The 19,433-nt window shown below is 38.1% G+C and overlaps 2 protein-coding genes across 3 annotated transcripts in view; both read right to left on the bottom strand.

The window, feature by feature from the left end:
* Window positions 1-617, bottom strand: part of n4bp3 (NEDD4 binding protein 3) — a 53,259-nt gene extending 52,642 nt beyond the window's left edge. The window contains exon 1 of the mRNA XM_057849339.1: window positions 480-617. The gene's annotated coding sequence lies outside the window, so the exon portion shown is untranslated. The remainder of the gene's footprint in view (window positions 1-479) is intronic.
* Window positions 618-2,072: 1,455 nt separating this feature from the next.
* Window positions 2,073-13,023, bottom strand: LOC130924195 (platelet-derived growth factor receptor-like protein). Of its 2 annotated transcripts, none has more exons than XM_057850604.1 (7): window positions 12,809-13,023; window positions 10,544-10,683; window positions 10,326-10,468; window positions 8,175-8,326; window positions 7,811-8,104; window positions 3,294-3,433; window positions 2,073-3,167 (listed from the first exon to the last, which is right to left on the bottom strand). In XM_057850604.1, exons 1-7 carry the CDS (start codon window positions 12,888-12,890, stop codon window positions 2,961-2,963), a joined length of 1,158 nt encoding a protein of 385 aa, XP_057706587.1. In that variant the 5' UTR covers window positions 12,891-13,023; the 3' UTR covers window positions 2,073-2,960. The 2 variants fall into 2 exon arrangements, with proteins under 2 accessions (XP_057706587.1, XP_057706586.1); XM_057850603.1 differs by having other exon boundaries at window positions 10,544-10,698; window positions 12,809-13,018.
* Between the last annotated feature and the right edge of the window lie 6,410 nt (window positions 13,024-19,433).

The following is a 19,433-nucleotide window of genomic DNA, read 5'->3' as shown; positions in this document are numbered from 1 at the left end:
ATATATCGTGCACAGTATGAGTAATTTTCTTTGTCATGTATGTTTAGTGTTGCTATTTACCTCAACTGGATTGTAATAAACTGCTAAAGACTATCAACATTGGAATCTTTTTGAAGGACTGTTAGCTATCTTCCTAACTACAGTTGATTAAATATGTCACGGCTGATTCCCAAGATCGACTGATTTTTTTTCTCGATATACGATCTCGATGCCAAAATCGGCCTGCCCTAATAAACGTCCAATTCATTTAAACTGGGAGTACTCGCTGTAAAAGTTGATCTCTCATTCAAACGCAGCCAATAAGTCAGGTTAAGCAACTCAAGGCATATGATTAATAAAGGACTCATTACTCTTGACAAAGCTTAACACTCACTTTTTTAAAGCAAAGTTTCCTCCTCCATCATTCTGCACAGTGCACTTAGACAAACACACGTTCCATTGCGATATAACAAAGTATCACGATAAACTTTGGCGCTCACCTTATCCCGCAGGCAGGACATGATTTCTTCACCGTAAGTCCCTCTTTGTTGATAAAACCACAGAAAAAAGTAGATATTTTTCCGTAGTTGGTACGCTGTAGCGTGAAATCAGCCTGCTCGATGCTTGCATGAACACAGTCTGGCAAGAAGAAGGGCTTCCCTCTCAAACATTTGGACGGAGCGGAAACATGAGAGGCTGGGAGAAAGTTGCACCAACACGCTGTGTGGAAAGATAGAGGAGAGGGCGTCATCTAGCGGTCAGAAATGGTCTTACTGCAATGGTTGGTACTTCGCATTGGCTATTGTGTCTGGAGGACCAGGACTGCAAAATGTAAATAAATAAATACACAATTAAATAAATAATGAAAAGTGTCATTAAAATGCTTCTATTTCAATATTTATTTATTTATTTATTTCAACATTTATTTAAACATTTATTCATCCATCCATCCATCCATTATCTTCCGCTTGTTGGGTCGGGTTGCACATTTATTTATTTCAATATTTATTCATTTATTTCAATTTATATTTATTTATTTCAATTTATATTTATTTATTTCAATTTTTATTTATGTTTTTTGCTTTTTATTTACTCCAATTTATATTTATTTATTACAATTTATATTTATTTTTATTTCAATTTTTATTTATTTATTTCAATTTATATTTCCATTTTTATTTATGTACTTCAACATTTATTTATTTATTCCAATATATATTTATTCATCTAAATATTTTATTTATTTTTTTAATATGTTATTTTATTTATTTATCTAAATAAATATTGAAATAAACATTGAAATAGAAGCATTTTAATAACACTTTAAATTATTTATTTAATTGTGTATTGATTTATTTAATTTTTGACAGCTATCAATGACAGAGAAAGACGTCCATTTCGGTGGCGATTTACATCCTTCTGTTTTGAATTTAAATGAGTTGATCAGTACTAGACGTCCAATTTGAATTGGGTCAATGTCAAATATTTGTTGGTTGATTCAGCCATGATCAACCACTTATTTGTAATTGATAGAATACCTGTAGCATAATCCAGGGGTGTCAAACCCATTTTACGGAGGGCCATTATGTCTGCCAACTATGCCACCACGATGAATCGACCAATCAGCAAGTAAACGATTATCAAATGAATCAACAACATTTTGACAGTCGGTTGATTTGGTTTGAAACCTTTTATGTTTTTCCCCGCTATCACATATCCGAAAAATGTAATTCTGTGTTTTTTCAATTTATTAAACACGCTTTTTTCACTGGGATGTACATGATAAAGGTGTCGTCTTTCCAGTGGTGGATGAAGTACTGCCTCCCCCCCCCTTTTTTTTTTTTTTTTTTTTTCAACTTTAAGTAAAAGTACAGATACAGGTGCTAAAAATACTTAAGTACAAGTATCTAAGAAAAAAAAAATACTTGCTTTAAAATTGACTATACAAGTAAAAAGTAAAAGTATTTTCTCCCGATGTAAAAATGTAATATTTATATACATACATACCTACATACATACATACATACGTACGTATGTACATACATACATACGTACAGAGATCTGAGTCAATATTCAAAGAAAGAACCAGAAAATTCATTGACTTCTCAATTTTATTTAAAACTGTGCAGGATTGAAAAGAACTATCAACAAAATTTAATGCACTGTAAACAGAAGCCTAACAAGCTCAAAAACTCAGAAAACTTAGCTTAATGGCAGCTTGCAAGCAACCATTAGGTGCATACTACCACCTACTGTACAAGAGTGTGGTGGTTTTTATTGTTCAATATCTTGTTCACCCGCTTAATCTTGCTTGCACTCATGCTGCTACCTCTGGTGCTCAGTTACAGTATAGTTGCACGGGGCTTATCGATTGTGCCGGAGGCATGAAAACAAAACTACGAATTCATGAGAAAAATTAAGAAACCAAACAAAAGTAATGTGTAACGCACGCGACAATTTGAAAAGTAGTGGAGTAAAAAGCTCAGATACCTGTTGTAAAATGTAGTGAAGTAAAAGTAAAAAGTACTTAAGTACAGTAACGATTTAGTTTTACTTCATTATATTCCACTACTGCTTTGCCTGTAAATCATACCAAAAATAGATATGTTTAGCAAAATGTGATCAACGTGAAGGAGAAAAAATGAAATTAGTTTTGAATTCTGCACACAAAAATTAGTTGAATACATCTGTCAGATCGAACTCAACAACAATTCTTCCCCAGTTTAATGTAAGTGTGCATAAATAAAGCCCCCTTTTGTTCTCATAATAAACTACTGTTAACATCTGAGTCATTTTAAAAGTACAAAAAATTTAAAAAGTAAATATATATGTCTCAAAATCAGGTCAATACACAAAGTTGTGACACCATATTTGTCACACATTTCTAAAGAACATGTATTCCCGAAATTTTTGCATGTCTTTTCAGGACTATGGTTCAATCCAAAACTGTAAAACACTGCCCTCTTTCAGACATTTGGCCATCAAGGTTTTGTAGGCTTTGCTTTGTGAAGCACTTTGACTGTTGTGGATACTGATTTCGATCCTTGTAGGTTCTCGGCCGTGCATGTGTATACTCCTTGGTCCACGTCTCTCACCTCGTCCACCAGGAGAATGGACTGAGTCTGTTGTCCAGTTGCACCCCCGGTGACTGGATTGATGCTCTCGAGCGTGTACTGAGGCCTTCCTATCTGCTCCCAATACAGGTGAAATCAGTATTTGTAAAACATTAATGTCACATTTTTGTCAACATTCTACCCCACTACAGTATAAGAGACAGACTAAACCCAATTTAACAAGCATCTAATTTCAGTGACCTGTTGTCCAGGGTAGTCCCATGTGATCTCTACTGCCATATTTTTCTCTCCCATCACAGTACAGCTGACACGAAGATTTTCACCAGTAGCCAAAGAGCTCGAACTGGCCTGGATCACTGGAGCAGGGGGAGCCATTGGGTCTAAATAATAAATTCAGAAGGCATTTTAGAATGTGCGAATACAGCAAGAGCTATTTTCTACAGGAAAGCAAGTTAACTTTAAATGTCAACAGTCAGTGGATAACAGCATGTTATCCTTTCCTTTAAATGTGAAGGACAGACTAACTATGTTGGGATTCTGGTGTACCCACAATGACTCATTGCTCAGGAAAAACGTCAGCTGTGATTCTGTACTATTACATACTGTAATTGTAGTATCACACAGGGATATGGTGGCATTTTTAAATGCATGTTATTTTTTTCCACACACGTTGAAGGACCACTGGAAATCTCACAAACCCTAATCTGCATTTACCATTCCAGGGAAAAGTATGGAAGAACTGCATGTGCTACACTTTCAAAATAATTTCTGTAAACACATCATTATTGATAAAGAGACAGTCAAAACCTGGTTTTAACTAACTTCATGTGAAAGATAGTTGCTCAAAATATCTAAGCATGCAAATTGTGACTTCTTTAGACCTCTTCAGATGGAGAAAATCATGTTTAAACAGAAAAACGATACATAGTGCGAGCACACCCACCATAAGTAATTGCCGAATTGACAACTAATGATCAAATGAACTGACACCTACATCTATTTTGACAGTTGATGTGTCATTTGGAGACATTGTTGCCCTAAAAACTGTTCAAATCTTTCTTTTCACCCCATTAGTAGCGTATAGTTTCTCATATTTTTCTTGTTTATTTACATTTTTTTAATTAAAAAATATATTTCTTTCATATTTGTTTAGGTGCCCTGAGAGCTTTGTGTAGTCTATGTAATTTCTAACACACAATGGTACTCACAGTGAGAGAGACAGTCTAAGAGCCCGTTTTAAAATTATTTCATTTCCAGTGATTGAACCCATGCCCTACTGCCCGCATGAGCAATTTAATATGTTGCTCGTTTGCTGCAAACAACATATTTGACGTTATTTCCTCTCTCTGTTGAACACAGCAGCAATTATTTTCTTTGGCTAGCCCTTTCATACTACCATTCACAGTTTTTGTCCCTGTCCATTCAGCTGTGTAGAAGAAGCGTGATTGTTAGATTTAACGCACTGCAGCCATTTCTCACTCTGAAAGCTCAAGTCATTCATCTTGTAGAGTCCAGGTGAACACACACAGTATAATGTGCACACTGACCCCAACAAAAAGTTTTATTTTTCCTCCAGTAATGACTTCTGGAATGCTGATATATCTAAGCTGAATATGAGGGACACTGAGGGCCAAAGAACAAAGTGTGTGACAAAGTTCTTTGATTAAATTAATCAGGTGTTTTATCTGCTGACAAAGCACAGTACCTGTTGGGTTTATGTTTGTTTTAGATCAGTGCTCATTGTTCAGGGGAACACATCGTCAATGATATTGACTGATTGTGATTGACTCAAATTATATTTATCTGAAAAAAATAATATGGGCATTTTATTTGAAGTCAAAACTGTTCTTGTCTTTGTTTTGTTCATTATAATAATGTTCATGTCATCATGAAAATTCTGGTTCTGTCAAAGGCAAATCTATGCTGTATCAACCACTAGTATTTTTTACCTACAGGTGTTCAAAAAATTCAGGTGAATATAAACTGAAAAATTATATATCGGTTATTGTATCGGTAACGGCCTTGAGGAGCAGGAAGTTATCGATATCGGTTTCAGAAAATGGATATCGTGCGCCCCTATGAAATATGTTATTAGAAACACATAAAATATTGCGATTGATTTAAAAATCTATAATATTTAGTACGTTTTGACGCCAGGTTTTTATACCTGCAATGGACGCTCAGGGTGATGACTTAGATTGTCACTGTCACTCGACAAATACTACCGGGTTACTGCAATTCCTTCTACGTGGCGTCCAATACATGTGCTCATCGTTTAAAAGCAGCGAGTACTTACTATTTGTGTTTTAACTGAGTCTTTCATTACCTTTCTATTGCCTCAAAATACTTTTTGCATGTGTTTCCCTCTCATACATTTAAAACATTGTGTTTTCTTGTGGTAGCTTTAAAGCATATTGTTGATCTGCGACCACAGTCACATAGCATATTTAAACCACTCTTATTTGATATTACTACATTTAAGTATTTTCTTAAGACATCTTTAGTATGTTCTGTCTGTATGCATCTAAACAAAATAAGCTGAAAGCGCACGGTACTACTTTGAGTGACAAATTCGCCTCTTGTAGCCGGTGTAGCACATTTTGGCAGAGCACCATTTTTTTTTTTTTTCCTACTCTCGTCTCATCCTGTCCTTCCTGTTCATTTTTCTTTTGCTGCTCGTTTAGTGAACTGTCGACAGTGCTGTTATGCTCATTAATATTCCTCTTGGGTTCAAATTGAAAGGGTTGAACAGATACATGCTTATGTCTCTCGAGTCATACTCTGGAAGCCCGTCAGAGTAACCATGTGACCTCACCACCCTGCAACATCAATAACAATGGCCACTTACTAGTTACTAGGTACTTACAAGAGCAACTCATAATAATGTTTATTTTTTAAGAACTGCAAGTCTTTCTATGCGTGGGTCCCTTTTAAAAAAAATGGGAAAAATGTAAATATTATTATTTTTAGAATTCATATTTAATTTATTTTTAATTTGTATTTATTTATCTAAATCTTTAAAAAAAAGACGTGGCAAAAGAGTAGTCTTTTTTAAAAAATGTTATAAAATGTTCTAACTATTAATCTAAAAATGTTTAAAAATATATACGGCGGAAAACACAGACAAGGCTGAAAAAGCCGTTTTTGCTCTTGCACCCTTCTCTAAAATAAACTGCTGTATTTTAAGCCAAAAGAACTGTTGTGTTTGATAGAACAATATTTCTATGTGCTGCCATAGCAGATTCATGGCGCATTAAACCCCCGAAGTATTTTTAATTTGGACATTTTACCCTGGAAACACCCGTTTACAGACGTAGCACAACCGCTTTTGTTTCAACCCAGCCATAAAAAGAAGGTAAGTAATTATGTTTATTATTCAAAATGTCTGTCGTTTTTAGCTTAGAATCATCATTTCAATGTCTAATACTTAGTTAAACAAAAAAAAAAAAAAACTTTGTAAAAACATTCATTCGCATATTTCAAACTTTCAAACAAATTACGTCACAATGAAAAAATTTGGTGTCCGTAACTAAGTCACGGATATATCTACCTCATAACTATCGCTTAACTGTATTTCTTTTGTTACTGTCGCATTTTCCCCGATATGATAGATGATAAATAATTGATCCAAACAAAGAAAAATTGAAAAAAAAAAAAAAAACATTTAAAAGGGTTGAAGCGGGATGCTTTACTATGAGTCTTTATTGCTAGCTGTGAACTCTCGTACACTCGCTCTCTAATGAGCCGGAACGCGCGCGGCTCTTTATAAGGTCTGTCACGTGACTGTGACGCAGCCGGCAAAGCGCTCGGCCAAACAGACAAGTACGGTGGGTGAATTATGTCCAACAAAGGGTCACCACAGGGTAAATATATGAAAAAGAAAATCTCGACCACTCCTTGATGTCTGTGATTTCTGTATCACGACCCTTGTTATATTAGCATGTTTCACCCATAAAATCCCCCCAAAATCCGGCTGTGGCCATTCACAGCTGTGTCTTGACACTCGGTGATACATGCTACATGGAGTTTTTGGATTGAAAAGAGGTAGGTATGTTATAATATCTCGTTAAAATCATGGCGGTTTTAATTATGCTCTCGCGTGCTCTCACTAACTGGAGGCAGTTATGGTTTTGCTGTTTACATTTTTTTTTTAAATGCCCTCCTGTTCAAAATTGTTCTTCCCCCAGAAAATTGAGATTTTAAGCTTTCCAATGATCTATCACACATGCATATAGGACAATTTTGAAATTTGGCCGGGTCTAAGAGCGGAACTTCAAGTCACCTAGTGTCTTCTGCCATATATTCATAAATTAGTAAACATATTCAAAGTTTATGACATGATTTTCTTTCGTGAGCCGCACAAAGACATTAGTCTTTAAGGATTGAAAATCAGTTTAGATACTTAAGAGACCATAGATTAGCTATTGTATATTATAAATCAGTAAAAAAAAAAAAAGCATTAGTAAATACTGTTCTAATATCTGTTTCCTCAAGACGGGGTTCTCCAAACCGCTCCTCAAGGGCCGCTGTAGGTTCTGTTTTTTGTTCCCACCAATCAAGCACAGACAGATTATTCAATTAAGTTTCTGCTAAAACAAGCAGTACCTGACTGCAATCACTTGTAAGACACCAGATTGGTGAAAAGGTGTCGTCTGATATTGTTGGAATTAAATCCAGCACCTACTGCGCCCCTATGTGGAATAGTTTGGACACCACTGCCTTAAAAGGACGATTTTTTTTCTATCAGCGGAACTCACAATTGACATAGATGAGCATGTACTTGGTGGAGCTCTGCCTCAGGCCACCCAGGCTGGCCACACAGTACAACGCCCCGGCATGATAGGGCCGTGGTCGATGGATGGTGAAACCTTTCTTCACGTTGAAAGAGATTTCCGTTCCATCCACTGCCACCTCCACTGGCGGGAACTCACGGTGCAGTGTCACATTGGCTGCGGGTGACGTTACCTGGCAGGGCAGACGGGTCGGCCAGTTGGTGCGCAACTGAATTACCTCATAGTAATCAGACGTTGGGACGAAAAGCTCCTGTGGGTCTATTTGGATTAGATGAGTAACAGTATCAGTGTGGTGGTGAAATGTTATAGTGAGATATTTCTTTAGTACCAGGGAAGAAAACAAAGACTTTAGCAGCCTTTTCATAGTTCTTTCTGCAATCTGTGTCCTCGCAGAACATAGGGTAGCAGGTGTACTCCCCTGTGTCTGCACCTGTAGTGTTTACTAGTGTCAGCGCGCCATATCTTTCATGCTGAACAAACCTGTGTAGATGAAATAGAAAATGTAATGGAATCCTTAAAACTTAGCGAACATTGATTCACTACTAACAACACTTAAAGGGCAGATGAAGTGTTCAATTCTTGACCGTTTTACTCGATTAAATTGTATAAAATACATCATTTCCTGTGTCAAAATTTAACCCAAAGTTACTGCTATAGCAACACCTTAGCAATGAGGTACGCGCATCGCTGCCGGCCGCTACCTAATGACGTAATTTACAGAAGACCTCATCAGCACTCCAATACAGAAGATACTACGGTATCCTCGTCATATATTGCAAATATTTTCTGGGTTTCACTGGCAAGATTCATTAGCCATCTCGTTGTGTTGTGATGAATTGCCCACACGAATGCTCAAGACTTTATCAGTGGCCCAATATCCTTCTTCTGCAAGTATTTGGACATCTTTTGTGAGAGTCAAGTCAACTTGTCCCCGGATCCTCGATCGCGCTTTGTTTTCAACATTTCAAAGATGTAAGTAGACCCTTACTGGCTTTTCCACTTCCAAAATTTGATGCAATTCTGTTGATATAGGAGGGCAAATTTACTTCGTCTTTGTTGAAGTGCGTCCTGTTTTTATGTTGACAGAATGACTGAGGAAAGAAAGGTGCAGAGAGAAATCACAATGCTAGACATACAGTCCCTGACAAAAGTCTTGTCGCTTATCCATTTTGTAGAAAGAATTGCTAATAACCTGACTTTTAATTATTCAATTGGTTTCAGAAATGGCTCTTATGAGAGCTAAGACCCTCCCAAATGATGTTGAATGTACAAAAATATATTTGTGTCACCGAAAAAAGATTTATCATTTAATGAAGACATCAGGGGCAAATTTTGGCAAGACAAAAGCTTTGTCGCCTACAGAAAGTAGTGTGAAAATTGAACATAAAATGTACTACAAATACAAAAATATGTTACATAACATAAGCGAATTAAGTAGTGGTGCTGTGAGATCCAAATCTGATATTTTGTATGACTTCCATGGGCTTGAAGGACTGCATCCATGCGGTTCGGGAAGGATTCATACAATTTATTGATGAAGTCATCACGAACATCAAAGAAAGCAGTCTTGCATGCCTCCCAGAGTTCAGCAACATTCATGGGTTTCTTCTTCCATGCTTCCTCTTTCAACCTACCCCAGACATGCTCAATGATGTTCATGTCTGGTGACTGGGCTGGCCAGTCCTGGAGGATCTTGATCTACTTTGCCTTAAGGAACTTTGAGGTAGTGATTGAAGTATGCGATGGAGCATCATCCTGCTGCAGAATTTGTCCCTCTTTATGGTTATGAATGTAAGAGGCAGGGAGGGTTCTTAGCTTTTACATGAGCCATTTCTGAAACCAATTGAATAATTAAAAGTCAGATTATAGCAATTATTTCTACAAAATGGATAAGCGACAAGACTCTTGTCAGGGACTGTATAGGCTTACCACTCTTCCTTACGTGCAGTGTCGAGCCGCCAATCGGCGTCATCGCCACTGTCTGCTGTGCCGAGTAAATCGTCGTCATCTGACACCTCAGGTTAAAAAATGTAAGGATTATTGTAGATAATTTTTCCTGGGAGCAATTGTCATCACTCATGTCATGAAAAAGTGATCCTGAACGGGTACTTTCGCTGGAAATATCACTATTGCCTGTGCTGCTATGGATAAAGTCAGCCATGTCTTCTGTTGCCTTCTGAAAATGAATCACACTTCCAGGTCTGGGAAAGCAGTATTGACGAAGTGCTAAAAAACTGAAAATATATACAAAGTCGTTTCGACGAACTCATCCAAAGTTTAAATTTGTCAAATTACACCGAAATCCGACAAACTTTTCATCTGCCCTTTAATTCACTGATTAACACTGAGAAAAAAGGCAATTTCAAATGGATTAGACATTTACTAGTGACTAACTCATTTCAGTTCACAGTAGAGGGATGAAAAGAGTCACAAAATTGGACGTCTGTTGCACGATCGAGCAATCAGGCATAAAGTTTACCTGAGTCGGCCATCATCATCCTCCTCCAGGTATGACGGGACGCTCCACTGCACAGGTTTACCCTTGCACCTCAACTCTAGAGGAGCTCCAGCGTTCACACTTATAGTCTCTCCCAATTTTATGAATTTACCTTTGTTTATAACCTTTGGGTGTAGGATAGAAACCAGAATTACTCACTAGAAGAGAAGAATGAGTCAAGTCTAAAGATGAAGTTCTACCTGTGTGAGCAAGGTCTGACTTGGTGCTTTCACCATTGGTTTGGTTTTCACAGCCATGGTTCCTTTCTTTGCCGCTTTGGCCAGTTTAGGTTTTCCAGACTTGGGTTTCTTCCCGGGACTCCTCCCCTGTTCTTGAGCATCTTTATGACAATGAGCTAGATAGCAATCAGAACATATCATAAAACATACCGGTATATACAGTGCCTTGCAAAAGTATTCGGCCCCCTTGAACCTTGCAACCTTTCGCCACATTTCAGGCTTCAAACATAAAGATATAAAATTTTAATTTTTTGTCAAGAATCAACAACAAATGGGACACAATCGTGAAGTGGAACAAAATTTATTGGATAATTTAAACTTTTTTAACAAATAAAAAACTGAAAAGTTGGGCGTGCAATATTATTCGGCCCCCTTGCGTTAATACTTTGTAGCGCTACCTTTTGCTCCAATTACAGCTGCAAGTCGCTTGGGGTATGTTTCTATCAGTTTTGCACATCGAGAGACTGACATTCTTGCTCATTCTTCCTTGCAAAACAGCTCGAGCTCAGTGAGGTTGGATGGAGAGTGTTTGTGAACAGCAGTCTTCAGCTGTTTCCACAGATTCTCGATTGGATTCAGGTCTGGACTTTGACTTGGCCATTCTAACACCTGGATACGTTTATTTTTGAACCATTCCATTGTAGATTTGGCTTTATGTTTTGGATCATTGTCCTGTTGGAAGATAAATCTCCGTCCCAGTCTCAGGTCTTGTGCAGATACCAACAGGTTTTCTTCCAGAATGTTCCTGTATTTGGCTGCATCCATCTTCCCGTCAATTTTAACCATCTTCCCTGTCCCTGCTGAAGAAAAGCAGGCCCAAACCATGATGCTGCCACCACCATGTTTGACAGTGGGGATGGTGTGTTCAGGGTGATGAGCTGTGTTGCTTTTACGCCAAACATATCGTTTTGCATTGTGGCCAAAAAGTTCAATTTCGGTTTCATCTGACCAGAGCACCTTCTTCCACATGTTTGGTGTGTCTCCCAGGTGGCTTGTGGCAAACTTTAAACGAGACTTTTTATGGATATCTTTGAGAAATGGCTTTCTTCTTGCCACTCTTCCATAAAGGCCAGATTTGTGCAGTGTACGACTGATTGTTGTCCTATGGACAGACTCTCCCACATCAGCTGTAGATCTCTGCAGTTCATCCAGAGTGATCATGGGCCTCTTGGCTGCATCTCTGATCAGTTTTCTCCTTGTTTGAGAAGAAAGTTTGGAAGGACGGCCGGGTCTTGGTAGATTTGCAGTGGTCTGATGCTCCTTCCATTTCAAGATGATGGCTTGCACAGTGCTCCTTGAGATGTTTAAAGCTTGGGAAATCTTTTTGTATCCAAATCCAGCTTTAAACTTCTCCACAACAGTATCTCGGACCTGCCTGGTGTGTTCCTTGGTTTTCATAATGCTCTCTGCACTTTAAACAGAACCCTGAGACTATCACAGAGCAGGTGCATTTATACGGAGACTTGATTACACACAGGTGGATTCTACTTATCATCATCGGTCATTTAGGACAACATTGGATCATTCAGAGATCCTCACTGAACTTCTGGAGTGAGTTTGCTGCACTGAAAGTAAAGGGGCCGAATAATATTGCACGCCCCACTTTTCAGTTTTTTATTTGTTAAAAAAGTTTAGCCAAGACTGTCTTTAAAGATCCAGACGTCAATAATACGTGGCATCAGAGAACAGGAATGGGGTCAAAACAACTTTTTCCCAGAAAATGTTGACATAGTAAATCAGTATATATTACACAAAATATACTGTACAGGTCATGGGGTGGAGGCATGACCAAGAACCCTTAATATTTTGGATAACGGTTTATAGTTACACCATGGAACTGTCAATTCCACTAAAATTGTAATGGAACCACCCATCTGTTCAGCATGCTCAATGACCAAGAACTCTTAATATTTTGGATAACGGTTTATAGTTTCGCCATGGAACTGTCAATTCCCCAAAACTCGTAATGGAACCGCCCATCTGTTCAGCATGCTCAATGAACCCGGATGTAGCTTGCTAGCTAAAAGATACTCATACATTAATACAGCACAATACATTAATTATAACTTTTGTTAACAAAATGGCCTCAGTAGAGGTTTCCCTTCTCCTGAGCGTCATTCTATTCAAGCATTGTCATTATGGCATTGCTGAAACAACAAATGGTCGCCTCAGGCTTTCACACACAAGCGTACATTCACAGAACTGCTGACCAAATGAGTCACTTACCTAATTCGGAGATTACGATACAAATAAGGAAAGCACTCAGCACCAGCTTCCACTTTGACCGAAACAAGTTCACCCCAGTCATGACGTTCAATTACAAAAAAGAAGTTGTCTGCTTTTTGGTTCACACAGTTTAAAGCAGTGAGTGAAAAGAAAGAAGGCATGAACACGAGAGGTTTTACAGGAGGAGGTGGGCAGAACTCGCAAAGTGAGTGGTCAGCTGCTTTCCAAAATCACACAAATTCCGCCTCCTGAGAGTGGCATTAGCACCCCAAATTCCTGCTGACTGCCTCAATGGAGGCTTTCAAGCTTGCCTAGACCAATGAGAGTGCAAAAGCAGAGGCCTCTCCATGTAGAAACGCAGTGCCTGTTTGCTTAGCTGCTGAAGTGGACGTCTGTGAGCAACATGGGACAACAACACAGTCCATATGAGACCTTTGGAAAGGTTATTGAAAACATTTGGTCTGCTATAAAAGCACTGTTTGCTCACAAACACTCGGTAAAGTTGGAAAAACTAACAACAATGTTAGCAGAGTTAGCAGAGTTACTGTGGCAATACAATACAAAAAGTTTAAGGTACGATATAACAGCATAACCTGCATGTAGACTTTTTGCTGGGGAAATTAATAAAACCAAACAGATTGGGTGAACGGGAGTCAGGGCTATTTCTCACCAATATGAACTAGGGTTGTTCCGATCATGTTTTTTTGCTCCCGATCCGATCCCGATCGTTTTAGTTTGAGTATGCCGATCCCGATATTTCCCGATCCGATTTTTTTTTTTGCTCCCGATTTAATTCCAATCATTCCCGCTAATTTTTCCCGATCATATACATTTTGGCAATGCATTGCGAAAAAAGTGAATAAAACTCGGACGAATATATACATTCAACATACAGTACATAAGTACTGTATTTGTTTATTATGACAATAAATCCTCAAGATGGCATTTACATTATTAACATTCTTTCTGTGAGAGGGATCCACGGATAGAAAGACTTGTGACTTTGTGCATTGTGACTAAATATTCCCATCTAGTGTATTTGTTGAGCTTTCAGTTAATGATACTGCAGCATGCCCCAATGCATGATGGGAAGTGGAACCATGATGGGAAGTAAAACCATGACTGTGCGTCGTGCTACCAATGGATATATCTTCTCTGCTTTGGGAAATAAGTTTAGGTGTTAAGACAAAGCTCTATTGCCACCTTGCTTTCCCCACATTGCGTCCCATGATTTTTCTAATCATCGGGAGAGGGATTGCAAGATTTTAACCAATTGCAAAACGGCTTCAAAGGCTGCCAAAATTCACTGTACTCGTGTTGCGCTGAGTTTTATCTCTCTATATAGGTAAAACGGCGTCATAACAGATTGAGCGCGACAATGAGTGAGAGGGTCGTGCAGCATATATATTAATAGCTGTAAATATTAAAACATGACACATTTTTTAATAAATTAATTACCGCTGTTATCGGGATATTTTTGATAACTCTACATTAAGCCTAAACTAAAGACTCTGGATGAGTATAACATATTAAGTCTGTAACGTTAAATACAATTAGAAAACGATTTAATTAAAATACATATATATATATTTAAAAAAGGCATGGCCGATATTTTTTTGCCGATTCCGATACTTTGAAAATGACGGGATCGGACCCGATCGATCGGCATCTGATCGATCAGGACATCTCTAATATGAACCTAATTAATTGATTAGTGCAACTTTCATACTGCAAATTTATAACATCTTAATCTGATAATTTTCCCAAAATCTAGTCGAATAATTTTCTCCATCTTGTTTGGAGTACGGAGGAAGTCGGCGTGATTTTACATTGATGTCACCTCGCTTAGCAACGTGTCGCCATTTTGCAAAGGGGGCACGAACAGCTAAACATTCCGTAGACAAATGTCTGAAATTCATATATTTCAGGTGTGTTTTGCGTCTTTTTTCATAAAAACGTCTTAAACATGGCTTACTATTATCACAAGTCACTGCCAATAGACGCGAGGAGGTGATACAATTTAAAATTACCGTGTATTGGCTTGCAAGACTGCCCATACAAAGTCGCAGCTGATAGCTGGATGAACAATCCAAACGAATGGCCTGCAGTGGAGTGCGGAAACATCTACAACTACCTTATAAAGTCACCCAGTAAGTTGACCTTTATCAATTACGTGGAATATGTACTGTGTGGAACTAAGAAAACTGGTAGTCTATACGGAGTGATTATTTCTGCCGTAACCGACAATTCGTCTCCAAGCGTTATTTAGCTGTGAACACGTCACGGCAAAATAACCAATTCCAGCCAGGCCAATAATATACCGATTGACTATTCAGAGCAGTTCACGGCAAAAGAAAAATAACGCTTTGCGAGTTGCCGGTTACGGTAATAATAACCACTGCCTAGTCCACTGAATCCTAGCAGCTAATTGGGGCAAAAAAACATCGATTAAAGTTTACTCACCAGTAATAAAATGTCGGCTGCAAACGTAAATGTGCTTGGATTTAGCTTCCCACAGGTGAGAATAGTCCACGGAACCGTCTTCTTTTACTGTTCCTCGATTAATTGCTTTCAGCCATTTGTTTCTCCTTTTCTTCTCACGAGGAAGAATGAAGAACTTCAAATGCAGTTCCGAACTCTTCCTTGTGTGACAACCCGCAACACAGCAACTTTTAGTCATTCTGACGGAAAAAAGACCGCAAATAAAACAAAAGTTCAACGCGTTTGTATTGCAATGCACGACAGAGCAACTGCTTGTGACTCGTCTTTTGCCGTTTTCAATATGGCGACACTTTGTTGTGGCTGGTGACGTCATTAATGCCCAGATGTCCGACTGCCTCTATGAAAGGCCAGTAAACAGATTAATGCAGGGGGAAACTTTTTGGCTGAGAGAGCCATGAACACCACATATTTACCTGGGTCTTTCCGAAGGAAAGATCAAGGTAGTGTTGTTCTACAACTTTATCGTACTTATTATTATTATTTTTCATCTTATTCTCCGCGTTTTTTGGTCCCACCGTGCAGCCGAACCGTAGCACCGATCGGCACCGTTCAAGTATCGGCACGACCGGAATTTTCGCGCGCGGATGGGAATTTTTCAAACGGCCCCGAAAATGTTTTCGTTCGCCCGTAAACGGCAGTTTTCCGGAAAAAAAAAAAAAGTTTCAAAATGTATCTAGTTTTAAATGTAATTCCGTGAGAGCCATACAATATGTTTAAAACTAAAAATACAAGTAGTGTGTGCATTTTATGTAATTTCAACACCCTTAAAGTATAATAAGTCTCTGAATTCTTTTGAATGACAGTATTATGCTGTGGTAATCAATGATGAGTATTTCGTACCATTAATACAACTTCTGGTGCTGCATCGTTTTGTTGATGGCTTTGTAGTCTGGTTGATACTTGGTGGGGTTCAGCTTCATGCAGGCATTGAGAAACTTAGGATGCATCTCTTTTCATGTTCACGAAGCACCACGAATCCACACACCGAAACAAGTTTATCCATTGCTTGTTTTATTTCTTTAGCGAACTCAGTGAAGGACTTGAAGAAATCCTCCCCTCTTATTGTCCCTTTCATAGTCAAAACCATGAAATCACGCTGAGCTGGGATAAACTGCTTATGTCTGTTGACTCACCCAGAGCGAGAGAAAAAAGTGCCGCATTTTTGTCCTTCACTTGAGTTGCCTCAATTTCATTAGACATCATGATGGTACGATCGTGAACAGTTCTTGCCGACAGCCATGTCTTTTATTCGTTTAATGATCTTGTCTTTATCCAAAAAGTCATCAAAATCTCTCCACAAAGGCAAATTCCTCTGTCCATTCCTGCTGAAAGGTACGATACTCCTCGTCTTTTTTTTTTTTTTTTTTTGCCATCTTCTCCAAAGGGTTTCTAAAATTAGCTGACAAACACGGAAAGTGAAACTAAAAACGAGGGAAGTTCCTCATCTGCGTTGCCAATGCGATTGATAGATAGATGGATAGATCGATGGACACAATGACATGTATGTTTGCCACTTTCCCACTAAAATTACTGCGAACTGGCTTTTTAGTCGCCAGTTGTAGTATATGGACTACGTGTCCCATGATCAGCCTGGGCTCATGCAGCCAATGGCATGGGACTTGGAGGGATCTAACATAGCACATCGAGGTTGCTATTTGATGATATCTGGTGCAAAGTGCGTGAGTATTGTCGGAGCATTAAAAAAGTTAACATACGCCGCAAAAGTCATGTCTGCTCATGACTGTACAACACCAGCATATGACCGGTGAGCGTCGCCGTTTTGCGCAATGCGCAAACGAGTATAACGAAACTCCGTCAAAAGACCCAGATCTGGCTCACGAGCCATAGGTTCCCGACCCCTGGATTAATGCGCCAGATTATTCCACTTACTTTAAGTAACTATTACTATTTCCTTATTAAGCCCATACAGCTAAAAGTTGGTCATTTTTCACCTAAATCTAGAAGAAATGCTTTCATATAATGTTTTGAACAATATCTATTCTTGAATTAAGAACTATTTCTGATAAACAAGTTTTTTGTTTTAGATTAAATATACAAACTATTTGTTTAAAATAAATCTGTTGACCTTATTTTCAGCTGGCTAATTTTCTTATTTCAAAAAATCTGAGTAAAATTTACTTGAAGCACTGGCAGATAATTTCACTTTTTTTCTAGTAGATTTACACTGAAAACAAGGGAATTTAAGCTTTTTTTTTTTTTTCTTCCAGTTTTAAGGAGGTGGGTTTGTGCAGTCAATATGTATTGGTTCAGGTGACACACTATTCGATTCAAACCTTTGTTTTCAAAAACTAATAAAGACACATTTTGAAAACTTCCAGAATATATGTCTGGATTTTATTAGCAAATTGAAATCGCAATATTTGAACACAAATTATATTAAAATACACAAGAAATACAAATTGTTAATCATCTCAACTATCCAGAAATGCAAAAAAAAAAAACAACAAAAAAAACATTTGCCTTAAGACCACTCAAAATTGCCTGTCTAAATAAATTAAATATCACAAAAAACTTCTTAGTCAGGAAATAACAAAAATAAATAAAAACGGAGCATTCCATCAGGTAAATAAAACACTACTGGCTTTGTCCACTCAACAAAAAAATGAACGTACCGTTGGGCTGCTTTAAGACTGCATAAATAAAACAAAAATGAAAACTGGGGAGAAGGGGGTAAAACCTTGGTTCACTACATTTCTTTCAGTTTAATGAACGCTAACATTAGAAATCATACAGGAGGATATTTCTCTCAAAGCACCTTCCTCCTCGAGTTTGAGAAATTCACACAGATTAACGTAACGTTTACTCTGATGCAGGTCAGTCTTACATTAGCAAAATTAGTGGTGTGTTCTGCCCCTCCACAACATTGACTTCTCTTTACATTACTTACAGTGGCTGCTGCTGGCTGGAAAAAACATCTAATATCACCTCGTCTTCGAAGCGGGCAGAGGAGGTGGCATGTTTTATTTCTGTCGAGCTGTGAAATGCGTGTGTTTGTGGCCGGGGTGGGTCAAGTCAACAGCCAATCAAACGAGCGTTTGAGGGGAAAAAATGGACTGGTACATTCAGAAAGGCAAAAGGGGTCAATGTAAATCTGAACATAATGATAATAATTCACTTTATATAATGATAGGGTCTATATTATCCTTACAACATATGGAAAGACAATCTAAATTACCTATATAAATGGAGCTATTATATAATGCAAATAAGGTTGCTTAAAAGTTGGTGGGGACATTTTGAGCATCCTGAAAAGTTGATAGTGTTATGTCCCTACCGTACCTATGCAAACCAACACCCTTGGTCCAAAACCATTTACTGAGTTGTTTGGATTTTATACCTCTAAGTTATTTGTATAGACCCTACTCACGTGACATCACAGCCACGCCCCCGCGCCATGTTGTCCGTATATTCGTCATGTTAATGCATTAGCGCTTCGTAAATTCCTCCTATTATGGCGTGTTTTTCTGCTCGTTAACATTAATAATCAAAATGGTGAAGTCGTGTGTGGCGGTCGGTTGCAAAAACAGAGAAGATAGACGGAGAGACTTGAAGTTTTATCGTATTCCGAGAGACCCGGAGAGGAGACCGAGATTGACTGCTGCAATTCGACGAGAAAACTGGGCTCCAAACGACTACCACAGATTATGTAGTAGTCATTTTATATCTGGTAAGATGTATTTAATATATATTTCGAGGGTTTTGGGCTGACAACCACAATTAAGATCATTGCTAGGCTAATCGCCGACAACATACACTCAGACATTGTGAATGAACTACCTGAAAATATATAATTATAAGGGGATAATCAGACAGTTGTCATACAATTAATTTACAATTTCACTATTGAGGTCAAAAGCCAAAAAATAAATTCAACTAGGGACAATCTGGAGTAGTGCTATCGCACTTCATATTTATTACATATTATATATGTATGTAGTGAGAGTGCTATCGCTAAACCATATAAACATTAAAAGCCCTAGCTCCATTGACAAATGGCATGAAATACATTAGACTTGACAGTGGATGTTAGCAAGAACAAAAGATTTTGAATTGAAAATTTCGTAACTCACCTTCCGAGCACAAGATTCCTGCCGAATTTTCG

This window comes from Corythoichthys intestinalis, chromosome 11 (assembly GCF_030265065.1).
Source record: "Corythoichthys intestinalis isolate RoL2023-P3 chromosome 11, ASM3026506v1, whole genome shotgun sequence".
Taxonomy (NCBI): Eukaryota; Metazoa; Chordata; class Actinopteri; order Syngnathiformes; family Syngnathidae; genus Corythoichthys; species Corythoichthys intestinalis.
This window is presented reverse-complemented; position numbering and strand designations above follow the sequence as displayed.